This window comes from Notamacropus eugenii, chromosome 6 (genome assembly GCF_028372415.1).
Source record: "Notamacropus eugenii isolate mMacEug1 chromosome 6, mMacEug1.pri_v2, whole genome shotgun sequence".
Classification (NCBI taxonomy): domain Eukaryota; kingdom Metazoa; phylum Chordata; class Mammalia; order Diprotodontia; family Macropodidae; genus Notamacropus; species Notamacropus eugenii.
The window spans coordinates 217,306,662-217,327,674 of NC_092877.1; the positions used below are offsets into that span (position 1 = coordinate 217,306,662).

A 21,013-nucleotide genomic window follows, 5' to 3' on the forward strand; every position below is an offset into this window, starting at 1 on the left:
TCAAATAAAAACATATATAAAACACTCTGAAATTCTTAGTGCTAAATAGATGTTAGATTTTTTTTTAATTCTGACAATTTTTATCCAATAGGAAAATATTTGAAAAACCAGACACAAAAACAAAAAATTAAACTAGATTAATATGGTTCATATTTATATGTATATAATGTAATTAAATGATAAGGGACTGGGTTTTACTTTTTTAAAAAATCTATTTTGGTATGACTTATTATAAAAAAATCCTATCTTTAATTTGATACTTTAATGGATTTTTATTTCATGGTTCCCCTTCCATCAAGCTGATTGCAACTTCTGCAAGTCTTCCTATTCTATGTAATTCTTATCTATGTCTTTCAGTAAATTCCCCAGAGACAATTCATGTAACAACAGAATACCTCCTAAGTTTCTAAGGGTAGAGAGTTTTCTATGATCTAAGAGGTCATAAACATTCTGTTTGTTCATCTTTTGGTGCAACACTAGGTGGGGCTAAGGGAAGAAAAAGACGATGCATAAAATAAACTTAAGAAGGAAGGCATTTGGGGAAGGTGGAATGTGGCATGAGAGCATGTGAAAGAGACAGAAGGACAGAGAGACACAAACAAGAGACTTGAGCCTCAGTCCCCCAATGTCCATCCTAGGTCTCTAATCAAGATAATAAAAGGAAGAAAATGGCACTTTTCTGTTAACAACAAACCCATTCCTAGTGCCAATTCCTTTCCCAATCAATTATTTCTGCTTTTGTTAGACTTGGTAACTAATAGCAAAAGATACACTGTCCAATGATGCTAAAAGTAATAGCCCCTTTGTTCAGCAAAGTGGAGGCTTATGACTTAACCTGAGATCCTCAGCAGCAACCAAAGAGGAACGAGGGAAGAGTATACTTGGGATTCTAGGTAGAAAAGAATTTAAAAGACTGAATTTTCAGAGGGGAAAAATTTTTTTTTTACTAAGTTATATAAACAGGTGAAACATTTATCAAGCACTTGCTATGTGGCAGGCTCTATTCTAAGTTTCTAAACAAAAAAATTTCTACCCTTATATTCTAATATAAGAAGACAGCACTGTATAGGGCAGCTGGAAGCAGGTAAGGAACCAAGCTGGAGGTGGGGAGTGTAGGAATGTGTCAGGTGAGGAGAAAGGGGGAAAAGAGGAGAGACAGAGAGAGAAAGAGAGAGAGAGAGAGACAGAGAGAGAGAGACAGAGAGAGAGAGAGAGAGAGAGAGAGAGAGAGAGAGAGAGAGAGAGAGAGAGACTGCTGAGGAACTTCCTACAATGAGGGCTTTAGAGAGAGTCTCTAATCAGCAGAGTCTTAGCAGTAAGGTTTCTCCAACCTGGTAATTCCTGGGTGGGCAAGGAAAAGAAAAAGGTCAGGGGGTGGGGGCAAGGGAAGGAGAGAGACAGTAGGCATGGTTGAAGTGAAGCATGGATAGTGCACTTCTTCTAATGGTGGAAGAAGTCTAAGAAATAGGCCAGGTATGAATAAGGGAGGAAAGGGGCTAGGCTCAGACTCGTCTAGCTGATTTTTTAAACCTGATATCAGGGGCAAGGAAGTACTAGTTAGCAAGGCTAGAAGTTTCTGGGCATGTACAATCACAGAGATGAAAGGCTCAAAAAGCAACAGGGTAGGGATAACAAAAAGGAAGAAGGGGTATATCTAAAGCAGAGACTAGCCATTACAGGCAAGGGTAGTCCCAGATAAACAGGAGGTCTACTTATAACCAGCACGTCTTCTTCCTTTGTTGCTTGGATTATTTGCAATTTTAATCATTCCAAGATTATAGTGTGCCAATGATTCATAAACACATAATATGGTATCACTAGTAAAATGTTGGTTATAAAGAAATGACTTTTTATGACACTGAGCAGTTGAAATCACTATGTAATTTCTGAAATGAAGTTCAATCTGATCTCTTCCCATTTAATTCTAGGTCAATTCGTCATTCATAAAATGAAGATTACATCTTCTTAAGTATTTTTTTTTTTTACAGGACACTCAGTCAATGTATTTCTATGTAAATTTGGAAGGAAACATGTAGGAAAGATTTCTTATCCTACCATGCATATCTTAACAAAAACAGATCCAAAAGTCACCATTGAAAAGGACAGTGAATTTCACACTTTTGACTTACTAATATCAATAAGCTCTACAGAAAGAGATTGTGAATTATTGTTATTGGGTTTGGTTTTTTTACTCAATAGAAAGAGCCAAATGTTAAGGGGATAAAAACAATGAATTTCTTATGGGAAACTCATTTTGATTTTATTTCAGAACTGGTCCATTAAATCTTGGGAATCTTTTGTGTAGACAGAATAATAATAACTGGCATTAACATAATACTTAAGATGATAGATTTAGACTTACTAGAGACCTTCAAGGGATCCTAGAGATGGTCTAGTCTCTACTTTTAAATATGAGGAAACTCGGATTCAGCGAGTTAAGTCAAGTAAATTGCTCAAGGTTCGTCAGAAGCTAGATCTCAAATGGGAAAGGGTCTTAGAGGTTCACTTGTCCAATACCCTCATTTTACAGATGAAGAAACTGATGCAGAGAGATTTTAAGAGATTTGTTCAGGTTCACACAGGTAGTAAATTGGCAGTCAACAGTTCAGGCAATTGATAAACATCTATGAAGTACTTACTATATGTAAGGGACATAAATATGGAAATACTAAGTGCTGGGGATACAAATATGGAAAAGAAAAAGATGCCTGCCCTTGAGGAAACTGAACTCTAAAAAGATAGGACAACACAAGAAAGGAAAGCAAAAAAGGGAAAGGGAGGAAGAAGTCTAAAGGAGGACCACCAAGTAGGAAAGGAAGAGAAAGACAATGACCCTGAAGCCCTCCTGACGTGGAGATATGAACACAAGTTGCGTGACTCCAAATTCAGTGCTCTCTCCTTGTATTACACATTTGGGGTTTGAACCCTGCTCGTTTGACTCTAAACCAGTACCCTTTGCACAGCATAAAATCTCATTAAATCCCTCCTGCAACCCTGTATAGTGGGTGCTATATCAGCTTCATTGTATAAATGAACAAACAAGTTCAGAAATTTTAAGTGATTTGCCCAGGGTCACACAAGAAGTAACCATCTAAAGTAAGACCTAAATCCAGGTCTTCCTGGGTTCTATCTACCTACTATACTGTGCTATCTCTTGTCAAAATAAAGTAGCCAGGTAGTAGTATCAGCTTTAAAGATTCAGCAGAAGTAGTTCTGGCCACTGAAGTATATAAATATCAATACCAATAAGTCTTTAGATATCAGTATATAGATATCTATCTCAGATAGCTGGATAGATATCGATATTTATCTATGAAATAGATATCCTCTATCTGTCTAGGTAGATATCTATATATCAGTAGCTATCTAGATACAGATACAGATAGATATCTACATACCTCCTTCTCTATGTGTGTGTATATGTATACGTATGTATGTATATACCTGGGAAGGAGGTATGGATGTAGAGTGTCAAGAATATCTCCATGGTAACTATGCCCAAAGGGCTATAAAACCATGCACTTTGACTTAGCAATACTACTACTAGGTCTGCATCCCAAAAGAGTTAAAAATCAAAAAGGAAAAGGACCTATATGTTCAAAAATATATATAACAATTCTTTTCTGGGGGCAAAGAATTGGAAATTGAGGGGATACTCATCAATTGGGGAATGGCCAAACAAAATGTGATATGTGATTTTGATGGAATCAAATCTATGCTATAAGAAATGATGAGCAGGATGCTCTCAGAAAAACCTGAAAAGATTTACATGAACCGATGCAAAGTGAAATGTACCATGTACAAAGTAACAGCAACATTGTAAGATGATCAGCTGTGAATGGCTTAGCTATTCTTAACAATGTGACAATCCAAAACAACTCTAAAGGACTTATGATGAAAAATGCTACCCATTCCTAGAGAAAGAACTGCTGGTGTCTGAATACAGATTGAAGCATACTTTTTTTACTTTATTTTTCTTGAGTTTTTTTAATCTATGTTTTCTTTCACAACATGACTAATATGAAAATGTTTTGCATGACAACACACATATAACCTATATCAAAGTACTTGTTTTCTCAGTGGGGGAGGGGAGAGAATTTGGAACTAAAAGTTTTAAAAACAAATGCTTAAAATTATTTTTACATGTAACTGGGGAAAAATAAAATACTAAATAACTTTTTAAAAAAATAATATTTCAATGGCATATGGACTATATTAGGTAAGATGGGTTGTGTTGTCAAAGGAAGCTTGGAGTTTCTTACCAAGGAGACAGATATAGCCTCAGCTGAAGGATTTCATATTTTTAGGTCATGGTCTCAAAAGCCAATTTGAATACACTTCCCTTTCCTCCTCCCTATAGGAAATGTTAATGAAGGCTAAGGCCTGGTCCTCGAACAGAGGAAAACAGGAAGAAAGTCCAGGATAAATCTGAGCATACAATTAGAAGGAGGCATGTGGTCTTCCCTAGTGAAGGCTCCAGAGACCCTGCAGTGCATAATGAGGATAAGAAGAGAAAGATAGGAAGGAGGTTCTTGGGGATGAAATCCTGAGGAAGCAAAAGAAGAACTGTATGTCTAGAGAAATAGAGGAATGACAAATAGGAAAATTTCGCAGGAACATGGGCAGACCTGTGAAATGACACCAAGTGAAGAAAACTGGACCAGAAGTTCCATCTGCACAATGACAACAATGTGTTCGGGTCAAAGACAATGTTTACACTCAAGGATCAAAACTAAAGCACGCTCATCCTTTCAGGAAACAATTAGTTAACTACAGAAATGGAAAATAACATGTCTGGTCAGTGAGAGCCATCCTAGTCAGGATTATTTCTTGGATTTTGGCTGTTGTGACAAAACTAAATATATTGATATTTCAAATAAAGAAAGTCATGTGGCTACAGGTGACTCGTTCTGGTAATAATAGTTAATAGCTTTAAGGTATGCAACGCATTTTACAAATATCTCATTTTATCCTTACAACAATCCTAGAAGGTGGGTGCTATTATTGTTCACATTTTACAGTTAGGAAACTGAGGCAGACAGCAGTTAAGGGACTTGCCCAGGATTACACAGTTAGTAAGGGTCCGAGGCTGGATTTCAGCTCTGGCCTTCCAGAACTCTAAATCCATTGTGGTCCCTAGCTGCATGAAAGTTCTACTGAGATTCCCTACACCAAAATTTCCTTTCCTGGACACCACTCCCCTGTAGTTGCCTCCTCTTCTCCTTTTCCTGACCCCCATAAGAGAAAAAAAAATCTTAGATGGCAAAGACTATCTTTCTTTTGTATTTGTATCCTCAGAAGTTAACACAGTGCCTATCATATATAGGTATAGGTATATATATATATATATATATATATATATATATATATATATATATATATATATATATATATATATACCCCCATATATAGGTACTTTTTCACTCATGGAGACATTCAAAAGAAAAGGACAAGGAAGTGAAAGACAAATAAAATAATGATGATACTATCTCATGAGCTACCATAATACAGTCAGTCTTTGGAAAGTGAACTGAATTTGGAGTAAGAGACCATGAGTTCAAACCCTGCTTCTGCTGCTTCCTACCTGTGAGACTTTGGTGAAGTTCTTTAATCCCCCTGGCTTCAGATTCTTTATCTGCAAAATAAGGAGGTTAGATTAGATGCCCTTTAAGAGTCCTTACAGCTCTCAATCTATGAGCCTAAGAATACAGGCAGGAGCAGCTGGGGAAAGGCAGAACTATTTAACTCCTATCTCCCTATCTTCCTCTGTCAAGGAGAAAACTTCAGAGCAAGGATATTAACAAAATCCAAATTAAGTAAGGAAAGAGTAAGGACTGACTGCCCTCAATAACTTTAGGTGGGCAGACCCAAACTCCCAACACAGAGGGGTGTACTGATGGCCAGCTCAGACCCAGAAAGCATATTGTTGAATGTTTAAGTGTCAGCATTTACACTCCAGAAATCTGTGAACACTACAAACAGGCCTGATTTATTGTTTTGCTGACTGTCTAGATTGAAGAAAGTGATAGAGAAAAATATTAATCATTAAGATTAAATTTTTAAAATGTACCATGTACATTTTTTCCACTGAAGAGTCAGTTGTTAAACATTAACCAGCATACCAATGATTACACCCCTTAAAATAACTTGCAATTATATTTGCTGCAATATTATTAATGACCCTTGGAGAATCTTGGAGACTAGGTAAGAAGACTTCAGAATGGGAGAGAGGTAAATGATGACTCAGTTTAAAAAAGAAAAGAAAAAGGGGTGAATTCTTCAAATTGTTGTCTGGTGAATTTGATGTTAAGTTCTAGGAAAATGATAGAATGGATTATTAAAAGAAGAGTATGTAAGCATATAAAAAGGGGAAGTTGATTATTACAAGTCATCACTGAGAGCAAATCATACCAGATTAATATTTCCTTTTTTTGACAGGGCTATTAGACTGGCACGTCAATGGGAATCATGCAAACATGGCAAGTGTATTTGTATTGAGTAAAATATTTGACAAGGTTTCCTTGCTCATAATATCCATTTGGAGAGACATTGCAGGTAAAGGATAGTGTGCTAGATAATAGTGAAGGTAGTTACAGTATATTCCTTATTGATCAAATGAATGAAAACAGAGTATTGATTAATACCCTGTGTGAACACAATGGATAGAGGTGTCCAGTGAGGTGTCCCTTAACCTAGTTCTGTTTGACATTTTTACCAAATTGATATTTTATCAATAACTTACATAAAAGAATAAATTAAATGCATATCAAATCTGTGAATGGCATGAAGTTTAGATAGTTTTCTAATACATTACATGACAATTTCAAAATCCTCACACCCCCACCCCAAAAATAGACAGGTTTGAAAATAAAACTAAAACAAATAAGATGAAATTTAATCAAGATAAATATAAAGCTTCACACTTAAATAAAAAAAACAAACTGCACAAGTACAGGATGTAGAAATGGAGAGAAAACAGGGGATGTGGAACAGATATAGGAAGTTTTGTGCACTGAAGCTATAAAATTATTCAGCCGTCTGATGAGGCAGCTAAACAGCTTCCCCAACTGATCCCCTCTAACACCCTGAGTTGACACCATAGGTCATAAGACAGAACCCCCAGTAATCATAATGATCTATTTGAATTTGTGTCAGTAATTAATAAAATCCCACCCAGTCACAGCGATCCGGAATCTCCAGCTGCCATCTTCAAAGTCCATTCTCCATCCCTCACTGACCATTCCCGTATCTCCATCCCAGAGGGGAGGAGCCTCTGCTTCTGTCCTCTTCTGTCCTCTCCTCTCTTCTCCTCTGGTGTTCTGCCCAGGGGAAGGTAAACTACCTGGCCAAAAGCTGCCTTTTTTTCCTTTGGATTTACCGGCTACATTGCTCAAAGATCAAGCTTTAAACCCAATTCACTCTGGAGCTCATAGACTGGACAAGTCCCCCACCCACCTAGCATAGAGTGAATGTAATAACTAAATAGTAATTGTTTCTCTTTTACCAAGGAACCCTGAGGGTCTTCCCCAACCAGTTTTTTTTTTTTTTAATTAATGGGTCCATTCCTTAAGTAACTTAAAGAAATCTATTCATTGAATGGGTATATCTCACTCCAAGTGAGAATGTGATAAGACCTTAGCCTGAAAGGGCCAGGGTCTCCCATTGCATCCTGTCTCCTGATGAATATCAGGCCACTGGACCCAGATGCTCAGGAGGAGAAAGTGAGACTGGTGACCTTGCACAGCCCTCCCTCACTTTGATCAAAGTCAACTGCAAGTTACTTCCTCGTCTTGATGTCATGGTCCTCTTCCAGAAAAAAGGACAAACACAACAACAGCAATCTCTGTCCCCCTCAATCCAGCCCTCCCACACCCCATATCACTTTAAATCTACCTACCCCTTCCACTATGGAATACTTACTTCATAGGTAACAAACTTGCTTTCTTTTTTAAAAATTTTATTCATTTTTTGTTACATTTTAAGCTCCAAATTCTCTTCCTCCCCACCCCACACCAAAGAAAGGCACTATTTGACACAGATTTATATTGATATAGAGACACAGATGTGTATGTATATGTGTATGTATGTAAAATCATACTGTGCATACTTCTATTTATCAGTTGTTTCCCCAGAGGTGAACAGCATCTTACTCTGTAGTTGATATGAGTATTTTTAATACTCAAAGTAATTTAGTCATTCACAGTTATTCTGAGGAAAGACTGCTACTGGCCAGGCAAGGCATCTTCCATTTGCCCCAAAGAAATCATTTCCATCAACAGTAGGGCAAGCTATTTTCTACCTTCTGCTGACAGTCCAATCTCCCAACTGGGATATGGAGAATTTACAATGCAAAGAGCAACCCTCCCTTCAACTTTAGGTCTTCTATCACCTGATGTGCCTGTCCTTTGATGACAGAAAAGTGGCACCCTCTACTCAGTGTTTGAACATTCTCATACCTGATCATACCCTTCATATCCGGTGACTCTAAATTCTTATAGATCATAATCCAAACCCATTCCACATCCCCTATCACCTGATTCTTTATTCCTATCTCACTCAACCCTTCCACTCCAAAGTTTTATCCTAACTCCACCCAGTCCTTCCACTGTGTTCTCTAGAACATCTTTTTACATCGGCAACAAACTTCTCTTCATTTTAAATCTATTCCTCTCTCATCCTTATATCTATTAGTTCTTACTAAAACTTGGCTTTCCCCTGATGACAAAGCCTCTCTGGCTTCCCTTTCCCATATTGTCTGCACCTTCATTCATTCTCCCCTGTTCACTGCTCGAGGCAGGGGAATTTAGTACTTCTTTTTTCATATTGTCAATTCCAGGTTCTCTCCCTTCCTCCATTTCTCAGTAACCTCTCTTCTTTTGAGCTTCTTGCTATTCATACATATCACTTAATCAAAATCCTGGTAGCTGTTGTTTACCAATCCCCAGGTCACTCCCCTTCCTTCCTCAATGAATGTAATACCTAGTTCATCATTTTTCTGTCCTCAACTCCTGCTCTCTTAAACCTCATTCTTTCTCTGCCTCTCTGTAGTCTTTGGTATTGTTGATCACTCTCTCCTCGACACACTCTTCTAAGTTTTGGGACCTTCACTATTACCTGGTTTTCTCCGTACCTATCCAACTACTCCTGTGTCTCTTTTGTCAGATCCTCCTCCAATCATGACTTCTAACTATAGGTGTCCTTCACAGTTCTGCTCCGGGTCCCCTTCTCTTCTCCCTCTATACTACTCCATTTAATAGTTTCATAAGCTCCCACGGATTTAATTACCATCTCTATGCTGATGATTCTCACGTCTCCCATTTCAGCCCCAATCTCTTTGCTGACCTACAATCCTGAATGTCTAACTTCCTTTCAAACATCTTGAACGAGATGTCCAGTAGACATCTTAAACTCAGCATGTCCAAAACAGAACTCATTATCTTTCCTCCAGAATCCTTCCCCTGCTCCTACCTTCCCTATTATTGTACAGAGCAATACCATCCTTCCAGACCCTCAGGCTTACAACCTAGCAGTCACCTTGGATTCCTCGCTGTCTCTCAGCCCCATCCCTATCCTTAATACCCAAGCTGCTGCCAAGACCTGCTGATTTCACCTTAGCAACACTTCTCAAATATATTCCTTCTCTCCTCTGGTAGTGCCACCATTCTGGTACAGGCCTTCATCATCTTACCCCTTGATTACTACAATAGTCTACTGGCCTTCCTGCCTCAAGTCTCTCCCCACTCTAATCCATCTTCCATTCTGTAACTAAAGTGATTTTCCTAAAATGGAGATCTGAATATGTCTCTCCTCTTCACCCTCCCGTCCTCCTCTAAGGCCTCTGAAAGACTTGTCACTCTTTGTCCTTGGACACTTGTGGGTGCGCATACAATGTTCGTTAGACACTCTAGGCCTCAGTTTTAGGCAGATCCATGGAGGGGCTCCTAGAGAAATTGCTTTTCACTTTCAATGCCCAAGTTCCACTTAATGGCTGGCTTAGAGTGATTATCAATAGTAACAGCTTCTTTCCTCACCCCCACCCCCCAGCTTCATTTATTTTTTTTTCTTTTGCTAATTAAAAGGGTCATCCCCTAATTCTTTTTTTTGCATTTTTTTAAATTTTATTTATTATTTTTTAATGTTTAAGTCACTGCCATACAATTGAGATTTTATCCCCCCCACACCTACCCCCCACTACCCCCCTCCCTCCCCACGACTGCATATAATTCTGTATAGGTTCTACATATACTTTCCTACTGAGTATATTTTCACTATAGTCATGCTATGTAGTCAGACTAAAATAAATGAAAGAAATCATATAACAAATCAAAACATGATACACAAAAACATACACATACACAAACATGATCTGCTACATTTTGCGAATGACTTCCATATTTCTTTCTCTGATTGTGGAAGGCATTTTGCCTTGAGAACCACCATTGGGATTCTTTTTTTTAAGAAGTTCTTGTGTTATTACGAAATTCCAAGTCTACCAGAAAAAACTCTCGCACACTGTGGTCGTTGCTGTGCACAAAGTTCTCCTGGTTCTGCTCCTTTCACTCAGCATCAGGTCATATAAGTCCTTCCAGGCCTCTCTGAAGTCTTCTTGTTCATCATTTCTTATGGCACAATAGTACTCCATTACATTCATATACCATAATTTATTCAGCCATTCCCCAATTGATGGACATCCCCTTGACTTCCAGTTTTTGGCAACTACAAAAAGTGCTGCTATAAATATTTTTGTACATGTGGGACCCTTTCCCATTTTTATGATCTCTTGGGGATACAGTCCTAGTAGCGATATTGCTGGATCAAAGGGTATGCACATTTTTGTAGCCCTTTGGGCATAGTTCCAAATTGCTCTCCAGAATGGTTGGATGCCCTCGCAGCTCCACCAACAATGAATTAGTGTTCCAGCTCTCCCACATCCTCTCCAGCATTTATCATTTTCTTGTTCTGTCATGTTTGCCAATCTTATAGGTGTGATGTGGTACCTCAGAGTTGTTTTGATTTGCATCTCTCTAATCAATAGTAATTTAGAGCATTTTTCAATGTGATTATAGATATCTTTAATTTCTTCTTCCGAAAATTGCCTGTTCATATCCTTTGACCATTTATCAATTGGGGAATGACTCCCTGACTAATTCTTAAAGAGACATATTTACTCAATGGGTGTCACCTCCCTCTCAATGAATACATGAAAATGCCAAGGTCCCCCACTGCATCCTGGATTGTCTCCAGTCATCCTGATGAATATCTGGTCACTGGATTCAGATGGCTCAGGAGGACAGAGTGAGGCTGGTGACCTGCACAGCCCTCCCTCACTCAAAGTCCAGTGCAACTCAACATTTCCCTGATGTCATGGTCTTCTTCAAAAATGAGGGACGAATACAACAACAGCAACAACCCCCTGTCCAAATACATGGACACATTCGATAAACTCTGGTGGCTTATTGTTGACCCCAGGAACAAATACAAAATGAGGTTTGGCATTCAGAGCCCTTCATCAACTGGCCCTCTCCTCCCTCTCCAGTCTTCTCACGCTTCGTTCTCTAACACAATCTTCAATCCAGTAACACGAGCCTTCTTACTGTGCTATAAACGAGACACCCCTTCTCCTAGCTCCAAATGTTTTCTCTGGCTGACCCCCGTGCCAGGTACACTCTTACTCCACGTTGATCACTAACCTCCTTGGCTTCCTTGGAATTCCAACTAAAATCTCACCTTTTACAGGAAGTCTTCCCTAAACCTTCTTAATTCTAGTCCTTTCCCTCTCTTAATTATTTCCTATTTATCCTATATATAACTTGTTTTTTATTGTTGTCTCCCCCCTGGGGGAGGACAAGAACTATCTTTTGTCTCTTTTTGTATACTCAGCCCTTTAGCACAGTGTCCCAAAGTAGTCACTTAAATGTTTATTGCCTGACTAGGGAAGTGCAAAGAGCAAATGACCTTTAGAGTTGTTCTGATAACAAATGCAGCATCTGACAGATTTGAGATCCTAGGCCTATTAGGGAGGAATGAGAACCTCAGAATGAATGATTCCAAGTTTAGCTTTCAGTGCTGTTCTTGTTATGCTTATTATATTCCCTGACAAGGATAGTGTGGTCAAGAGTGATTATGCTAGGATCTCCATAGTTTTAAGAGTGATAAAGACTGTCTCTGTTTCAAGAAAGTCACATGACACTGGGCATGGCCTGCGTGCAGAAGCTAAGATTTTTGCTAGACTCTCTGAAAGGTTCGATAATAATTTCAAGATGTAGTATTTTCTGGAGGTTATATGAAGCTAATGGGAAAGAAACCCTATCTCTTTATGAATTCCTAAATGAAAGGAAAGATCAATTGATTTACAAATTGTGCTGACTATTCAGCTTACTAAGAGGTTAATAGACTCTTAGTGCTATTAGAAAAAAATTTTCAGAGCCAATATGACAATGGAGTCCAACTTTCTCATCATCAGGGAGGCAAGGGAATACAGAGCAAGACTAAGGGAGACACTGAGAATCCCAGAGTGTCAGTTCAGGAAGCTGCCTCAGAAACAAAGAAAAGAAAACAAAACAAAAGAAAGCTCTTGATGCATTTTATTTTCATTTTTCAATTAATTTGTTGAAGGCATGGTGCTATGCAGTAGGTGTATACAAAAAATGAAATAGTAAAGTCTTTAGCCTCAAGGAGTTTATAATCTAATAGACTACACCTGCATTTCTGCCTATGACTGCAGACATCAGAATATTTACAGAAAGAGATGAGACATTTACAAAAATAACTAGAATACAAGTTAAAATGTGATAAACGCATATTTACTATATCAAGGTGCTTGCCACTATCATGTAGGAGATCTGATACAAAGTCCAAGTTGAAAAGGAATTCCCTATGATTGGTGCTCCAGATGTTCCTGTTTGGGCATACATTTTGCTATTTTCATCAAGCCTTGGAACACTGTGGAGACGTCTGGAAAAGGTCTGTAACCATTCAAGAGTCTGGTCTAAGCATATGCACAGGAAATACCAAGTGGACGAACAACATCTAATTGTACAGATTATGACATGACGTTAGATAGACAACCTGTAGAACTCATGCATCAGTATATAGATCTCAGACAGACAATACAGATGAACAATGAACTGGATGTAGAATTAAGCAGGAGAGTTGGTTGGAATTTTTTCAGCTTGAAGCATCTCAAACTTCTTCCAGAAATAAAGGCCCATCTTTTTAATACCAACATGCTACCAGTATTTTCTATGACTAAGATGCATGAAATACTACAATGACTGAAGAAACAAAAATAACACCATTCAGAGAGTAATGAGAGGGTTCATGGTAGGTGTCAACATATTGCAGCCCATAACAAATGAGGACATCATCAAGAAATTATGATCTAAAAAAGATGATGAACTGATCACGTGTTAAAAAAAAATAACTCCCCAAAATGGGGAAGGGGAGAGAAAGGATTCTGTGTCTCTGCAGCAGTCTATCTGGCATTTACAGTTACTATTATAGCTACGTTGCCATAGCAATATAACCAGGTTACTGGTGCCTGCCATCATTCATGTATATTAAGGTATATTATATTAAGTATACATTACAATATAAGGTATATTAAGGACCTTGAAAAGACAGAAACATGATGGAAAACATGTGGGTGACAATAAATGGAAAAAGAAACAACCTTGCCATTGGAGAACACTACAGACCACTTAGGCAGAAAGAAGAAATAGATAAAGAGTTAAAGGGATCACAGATCTGGCACAAGAAAGAGAGTGATGGAGGTGTCAATTTTCCACACCAAAAGCAGAGCAGTTATATAACTTTTTGATATGCCTTAATGATTATTTTATCCTTCAAAAAGCTGAAGAATCAACAAAGAGAAATTCAATTTTAGATCTGATTTTCACTAAGAAGGGGAAATTGGTTGCTAAGGTAGAAATAATGGGAACTTCCAGGTATGTAACTACTCATTGTGCTTGAGATAGAGAAGAAAGCAGGACAAATCTGGTTTGCTTCCTATGTTTTGAGAGTGCATATTTGAAAATTTTCAGAGGGGCCAGAGATAGTATCTCATAGACTGAAATTAAATGGGAGAAGTCATCCCTAGAGGGATAAGAAATTCTCAAGAATGAAATTCTAAAGGAAAACAGTTCTGCTGAGTGGGGAAAAAATGAAAGTTGTCTAAAGAGACTGATATAAATACATAAAGAAATTCAACAAAATTAAATTTTTAAAAGGAATGTGTAGAAGGTAGAAGCAAAGGTTGGTAAAAGAGGAAGAACATTGCATTGCACAGTTCTCTAAAGTCAGGAAGGATAAAGCTCAGAATGATCTGAAGCTGGTGAAGAAGAGAGACTTTTTTCCCCCCTTGCTATGTCAAGATCAGGAAAGGAAGAGGATCATCAGAGAGAAGGAAGGTTACTCAGTTTTTATTTTGCTTCTATTTTCTCTGCTAGGGATAATGACCTTTGTGATGAAATGATACAAGGAAAAATGCTAGCAGGAAGTTGATACCCAAAGTAAGTAAGGAGATAGTAAGAGAGCACCCAGTCTCCCATAATTAATTTGTCACCTGATCCAAAGGAACTACATCCTGGAGGTCAGTAGAGAAGTTAGGGCTCCATAACTGGAGAGGGGATTATTGAATCCATGGGAGCTGATGAGATCACTGAGTGAAAGAGTATAGAAGGAGAGGAGAAAAAGGTCCAGATCAGAGTCCTGAAGGACACCCACACCTAAACCTAGAGATAACAGAGTATAAAGAATAATCAACTGCGTCAAAGGCTGCATTCAAGTCAAGGAGAATAAGGATTAAGAAAGGGCTATTGAATCTGGCAATATTAAGAGGTCATTAGTAACTTTGAAGAAAGCAATTCTGGGTGAATGGTGAGTTAGAGGAGAGGAAGTAGATATGCTTGTTGTACACAGCTGACTCAACGAGTTTAGTCACAAAAGGCAAAAGTTAGGGGTTGATAAAGGGAAGTGAGGGTTTTTTGAAGATGAGGGAGACATGGACATGTTTGCAGGCAGTAGGGAAGCAGTCAAGGAAAAGACTGAAGATCCGGGAGAGTGGGAATGAAAGAACAATGAGATGGAGGAGATAGATGGAATGGGATCATTTGTACAGGTACAGGAATTTACCTTGGCAAGAAGGATCACTTCTTCTGTGAGACAAGTGTGAAGGGAGATAGTTGCAGAAGACATCTGAGTAATATTAATGGAGGAGGTAAAAGAGGGAGCTTACAATAAAAGACCTCAATTTTTCTGTAAAACATGAGGCAAGATTTTCACCTGAAAGGGTGAGGGAAAGGGGAGCCAGGGGAGTTTTGAAGAAGAATGAAAAGATCTGGAAGAGTGGCTGTGGCGACCAGGATAGTGAGTTGATAAGGGTGGTGTAGAAGAATTATCTCGGACCAGTAATGGTTCAGTTGAAGTTTTACATCATACATTTGTTAGTAGATTCGTATGAGTTTTCTCTACCTACATTCAGCAGCACATGTATAAGAAGAAAGTAAGCAGATAATGGAAAAGACTCAAAGCCAAGGCATAGCAGGGCTCAACAGACTATATGAGGGCTGGAGAGTCAAGAAGACAGTATACAGCTGAACTGGTTCACTGATGGGTAAAGATGTGCAAGGATATGGCTGATTCAAGTGTGATGGCCTACAACAAAACTGAGAGATCTAGACTTTGGAGATGATGGTGTGAATGAAGAGGAGAGTTTGGTATAGGTGAGGAAGAAAGTCAAAACTTTGTGATCAGATAAGGGAATTTCAGAGTTCTTGAAATGGAGGTGGTACATTTGTGGCTAATGCCAAGATTTGACCATTTTTATGTGTGGCTGAGTAGGTTAGGGTGGGAGGTTAGGGTTTTTGAGGGAGCATCAATATTACATTGAATTCCCCTAGAATTGAGAACAGGAGTTGGAGAAGAAAGATAGTGAGTCAGATACTGAACCCACTGAGGAAGGTAGGGGAGCGTACTGGGGGTTTGGAGACTACCAGAACTTTGACTGATTGATTAAATGTAAATTGCATAGACCTGGAAGGAGAAGAGGTTACTGAGTGATGGTGGTAGGAGTAGAACATGGAAGTGATAATGGAGATCAAGGAGTATTCTTACTTCCCTGCCTTGACCATTTACTTAAGGGGAATAAATGAAAGCGCAACCAATGCTGAAAAAAGTATCTGGGTAGGTTGTATCATCAAGAGGTTGCCAGGTCGCAGTGAGAGGTAATGTCTTGCCAAGCTAACTCATTCCTCTAGCATTACAGGACTCTAAAGTTCTTTCTCTTCTCATGGTGCCCTCACACTATTCATCTAGGGCATGGTGCAATCCCCTCTTGAATCAACAGTGGCTCTCTTTGATGCCAAGGGTGACACTCCTCAGAGTTCATTTCTTTTTTTGTTTTTTTTCCCCCGGCTCCTTGATGTGTTTCATCTTAACAGAGGGCTCTAACCTAGGCCACAACCACTCTTGTCCTCCTCTACCTTTGTTGAGGAATGTTACGTGGTTCCCTGAACTTGTCTTTTTGAGTTGCCATATTTTCTAGAAATACTGGACCCAGAGTATGCAGAAGGCCCTGAATGAATCAAGGACAAAGTCTCTTCCTTTCCCCTGCCTCCACCTGGTGACATAATTTGTTGTTTGCATCTCAAACTGGAATCCCTGGGAGTCCCTGGGAGTCAAGACAGGTACCGCCAGTCTGTGCTAGGCCACTGGGACCCTTGTAGATAAGCAGACCATCATATCCTCATGGTCTAGCAGCTCCTAAGAGAAAAGAATGACGCTTTTGCCATAGCCATTCCTTCCCCGCCCCCCCCCCCCCACCTTTATTGAACATTTCCTCCTCCCATGCAAGCTCCTTTAAGTGCAGACTTGTGTTTCCTCCTACTGTCCTACTGCTATAAATATGCAAACTTATGTGTGACTTGTGAACTCTTTGAGTTCCACAAGCATGTTCTTTTCTCCTCTAATAAATATAGTTTTCACCAAGGTTTTGGGATTTTCTGTTGACACCCTGCACTAGAACTTGAACTACTGATCCTAGAACACTAGTGCTGTGATATGTGAACTTTCAATTGATATTGTCCAGCAAGCGACACCCTGTGATCACCAGAGTCCCAAACTCAACTGTAAGGGCCAACCTTACTCTCCCTTGTTCTCCAACTCCAGCTCCCTTGTGTGTGAGACAGCAAAAAGTTCAGTTTCCACAGAGTTACTAGTTGATGAAGTCACTGAGAATAAATCAAATAATAAGAAATTTAGCTGACTCAGGTGGACTCAACCAATCAGGAGACAGACCATGGCCTTCAGAAAATCACAAAGTCCTTGATAAAGGGAAACCACCTAGAATAACTGGGAGAAAGTTTTTCTTCACTGTGCTTGTTTAATGAACCTCATGCATATAAGCAGACACACCCCACATAAAACTATGCCTCCGCTTTCTGGTCATGGGACCTATGACAAGGGAGGGGTACATGCCTGCATGTGCAGTGGGCCTGTCAAAAGATGGTGACCCAAAAGAAAATGGACCAGTCCATCCTCTGGGGAGGATCTATCCTGAACTAACAGTATAAGAATGCTCTCACTTCTGCACCCAGCTCTCCCTCCTCCTTAAGAGGGGTGGGGCCCGCAAGCGTTCAATTCTTTCGAACTCTACTGCGACAAATTTTCCTTGGCATCTTTTTAGTGTCAAACGTGTTTCCAACAATTGTACTACATTTTCTCATTAGAATATGTTCTTAATGATCAACATGGAGATTTGTGTGGCTTGATTATCATATGATCTGAGGACCCCTATCCCAAACCAGCTGCAGGTCCTAGAACAAGGGCACGTTTCCTCTTCAGGGTTCTAGGAGTACCCCTGAGGAGCAGGGGGGATTCTTTCATGACAATGGCGCCTCAGATCCCCCACAAGTGTGCTCGCTCCCCAAGGTTACCTTTAAGTAGCTTTTAGACACGAATTTTTGCTAAGGTGGTACAGTTAAGAGTCGGTATTAAAACATCCCAGCCTCTCCTACAGGCGAATACAAAATCCAAACTGCTCTGAAGGGAACAGGGCAAAGGAACAACAATTAACAATTCAGTTAATAACAGTCACCCATCGCCCATCACGTGAACAGCTCATTGAGTCTCACCACGTGGGGGTGGGCATTGTTGTCACCCCATTTTACAGTCGAGGAAACCAGGCAGATGGAGGCTAAAGGAGGCCCGGCACCACCACTGGGCCCGAGGCCACCGTACCTCGGCTGCTGCCAAGGCTCCTCCGTGCGTGGGGTGCCCAGGAAGCCCCTCCCGGGCACGGCGCAGGTGGCTGGCTTGCTTGCTTTCCTGTGGAGCCATTTCTCTGACAACGCTACACTGGACTCCTGAAGCACATGGCCCAGGAATGGGAAGGAGAGATCCCGAAGCTCCGGGTCACGGCCTGGCCAGCCCAAGTCTGCTTCCCTCCCTGCCCTCTCCCCAGGTCTGAAGACTCCCGGACACAAGGCCTTGTCTCGGGGCGCTCCGCGACCTGAGGGTTAACCCTAGGAACCCCGACTGGCATCTCAAGTTCGCTATCTTGGGGAAGGCTCCGGCTCCTCTGTCCCGCAGGACGGTGCGCTGGGTGCCGGCCAGCCAGGGCCCGAGGCCGGCCCCGGCGCCCCTGGCGCCCAGCCCACTCCCACGTGAGGCGCTCCCGGGCCCGAGGGCTCTGCCCCCCCATTTAAGCGCCGCTCTTTCTGCCCTACACCATACATGACTGCTGAAGCCCCTTCACTTTACATCCTCATTCAACAGGCCTCCATCTCTCCTCATGGCTTTTTCTGAGGCCTCCTCTGGTCTCTTTTTAACCCCTTTCTCTCCTAATTCCTTCCCCCGCGCTCAGACCCGTGCCAGCCTCCCCGGGGAGCGGGATGGGGGGGGGGGGTCTGAGACGTCGGAGTGGGGGAGGGGTGCTGAACGGCCTCTAAGACCCCAGTTCTCGTCCGGTCTGGGGCCCCCGGGGGAGGCCGAGCCGAACCCGGCGCCGTGGGACGTGCTCGTCAAGCCGTGTCACTTGGCTGTTCACTAACCCTTTACCAAATATGAACTGGAAGGCTGCACATGCTCTCTTCTGTCCCTCCCAAAACTAAAGGAATGAATTCTTCTTATTTTAGAATTCCAGAGATCATACTAAAACCCCGAGGGGCTCGAGCGCACGCAAACATCCAAAGGGGTTCGTTACCCCGTGGCTACTTCCGCTCGAGCGCCCGGAAACAGCCGAAGGCATTCGTTACCCTCGCAGCTACTTCCGCAATAATCGGAAGGGGGCGGGACTAAGCGGACGGCCGGTTCCACGCATTGCATTGTGGGAAGGGCAGCCGGTGCCGTCGCTGCCATTTTAGGGAAGTCCTGTAGCTGCGGCCTTCGCGTCCGAGGGGGGGGGGAAAGCCCTTCGTGGCCGTGGTGAACACGGAAGCTCGGTCTAAGGCCTACCGGGCCCGCTCCCGGACTTCCGATCTCGGCCGATCTCTCAGCCAGCGTCCGGAGACAGCGGGGAGAGAGAAGTCAGGGAGCGCGAGGCGGTCGTCGGCCCGCGGAGATGGGCCGGTCCCGGAGTCGGAGCTCGTCCCGCTCCAAGCACACCAAGAGCAGTAAACACAACAAAAAGCGGAGCCGGTCGAGGTCGCGGTCCCGGGACAAGGAGCGGGTTCGGAAGCGCTCCAAGTCCCGGGAGAGCAAGAGGAACCGGCGCCGGGAGTCGCGCTCCCGCTCGCGCTCCACCAACGCAGCCGTGTCCCGCCGCGAGCGGGAGCGCGAGCGCGCCTCGTCCCCCCCGGACCGCATCGACATCTTCGGGCGCACGGTGAGCAAGCGAAGCAGCCTGGACGAGAAGCAGAAACGCGAGGAGGAGGAGAAGAAGGCAGAGTTCGAGCGGCAGCGAAAGATGTGAGCCCGCGGCCGGGAGGGGGAGGGGAGGGGAAGGGGGAGGGGCAGCGCGCGGCCCGCGGCCCGGGCCTGCCCGAAGCGAGGGCTCCGAGGGCTCCAGGGCGGGCGGGGGAGGGGGAGGGGAGGGGAGCCCCTGGGGGCGGGGCGATCCGCGCGGGCTCTTCTGTTTTTTGGGGTTAAGTTCCCCCCTCCCCATCCTGACCATTAGTTTGGGGAGCAGTGCTCGTGTTATTGAAACAGTAGTAGGACATTTCGGTGCTGCACGATTTTTATAATATATAGTCATTTTATAATAAAATCGTAAATATTTTAAATATTAGATTTAAGTATTAGGTTATTCACTACTCTGGGAGCTTGAGGATGCTCTATTTATAAATGGTAAGAGATGTTAGAGGTCATCTGGTCCACCTGTCCCTGTGGTGCAGATGAAGACATCCTCTTTAATGTCTACACTTTCTCTAAGATCTGTTCTAAGTTTTCTTGTTGTGCACTACTTAGGAAATCCTCTAAGGTAGGGAACTTTTCCCATTGTGCAGATAAGCAGGTCCTCTACGCTATCAAAACTCAAAAGAGGTTTTGATGTACATATTTTAAGAGTTTTGTGTGTTCCTTTAAGGGGAAAAAAGATTCAAAGCTATTATGCAACTGTCCTACCTTCCCCTCTTATTCTTTGTTTAGAAAACAAGTTAATGTAATTAATATACTCTTGTAATTTTATGGAGGGAAAGAGAAAGTTAAACTTCCTTTTGAATGTAGTAGTTTGATAGTGGTTAAATTGTTTGTGTCAATACTTAGTTGATGGAGTGAGTGCCTTCCAAAAACCCTGTGAAGTAATTTGTAGTGTAGGAATTATCCCTCTCTAAAGATTCGGCTGGGTGCAGAACACCCTCTCCAATCATAACTGAGCTTTCATGAAGCTTAATAAAAGTGTGTAACAAACACAACATAGTAACATAACTATATATGAAAAGTGCTACGTGAGGTAGAGGGAGGGGCAGATTATTGTGGACTAAGAGGCAACATGTCAGGAGCTTAGGGTCTGAAGATCTGAATTCTGACTTTTAGCGTGTTAGCCATATAATGACCTTGAATCTGGTCGTGTCTTTGA

General features: G+C 41.6%; 1 protein-coding gene across 2 annotated transcripts in view; it reads left to right on the forward strand.

The window, feature by feature from the left end:
- The first annotated feature begins 19,274 nt into the window (after positions 1-19,274).
- Positions 19,275-21,013, forward strand: part of ARGLU1 (arginine and glutamate rich 1) — a 32,657-nt gene continuing 30,918 nt past the window's right edge. For both annotated transcript variants that reach the window (XR_011969875.1, XM_072621998.1), the window contains exon 1: positions 19,275-19,905. Coding sequence is in view for 1 of the 2 variants with exons in the window: in XM_072621998.1 (XP_072478099.1) it covers positions 19,559-19,905 (347 nt within the window). In the remaining variant the exon portion in view is untranslated. The remainder of the gene's footprint in view (positions 19,906-21,013) is intronic.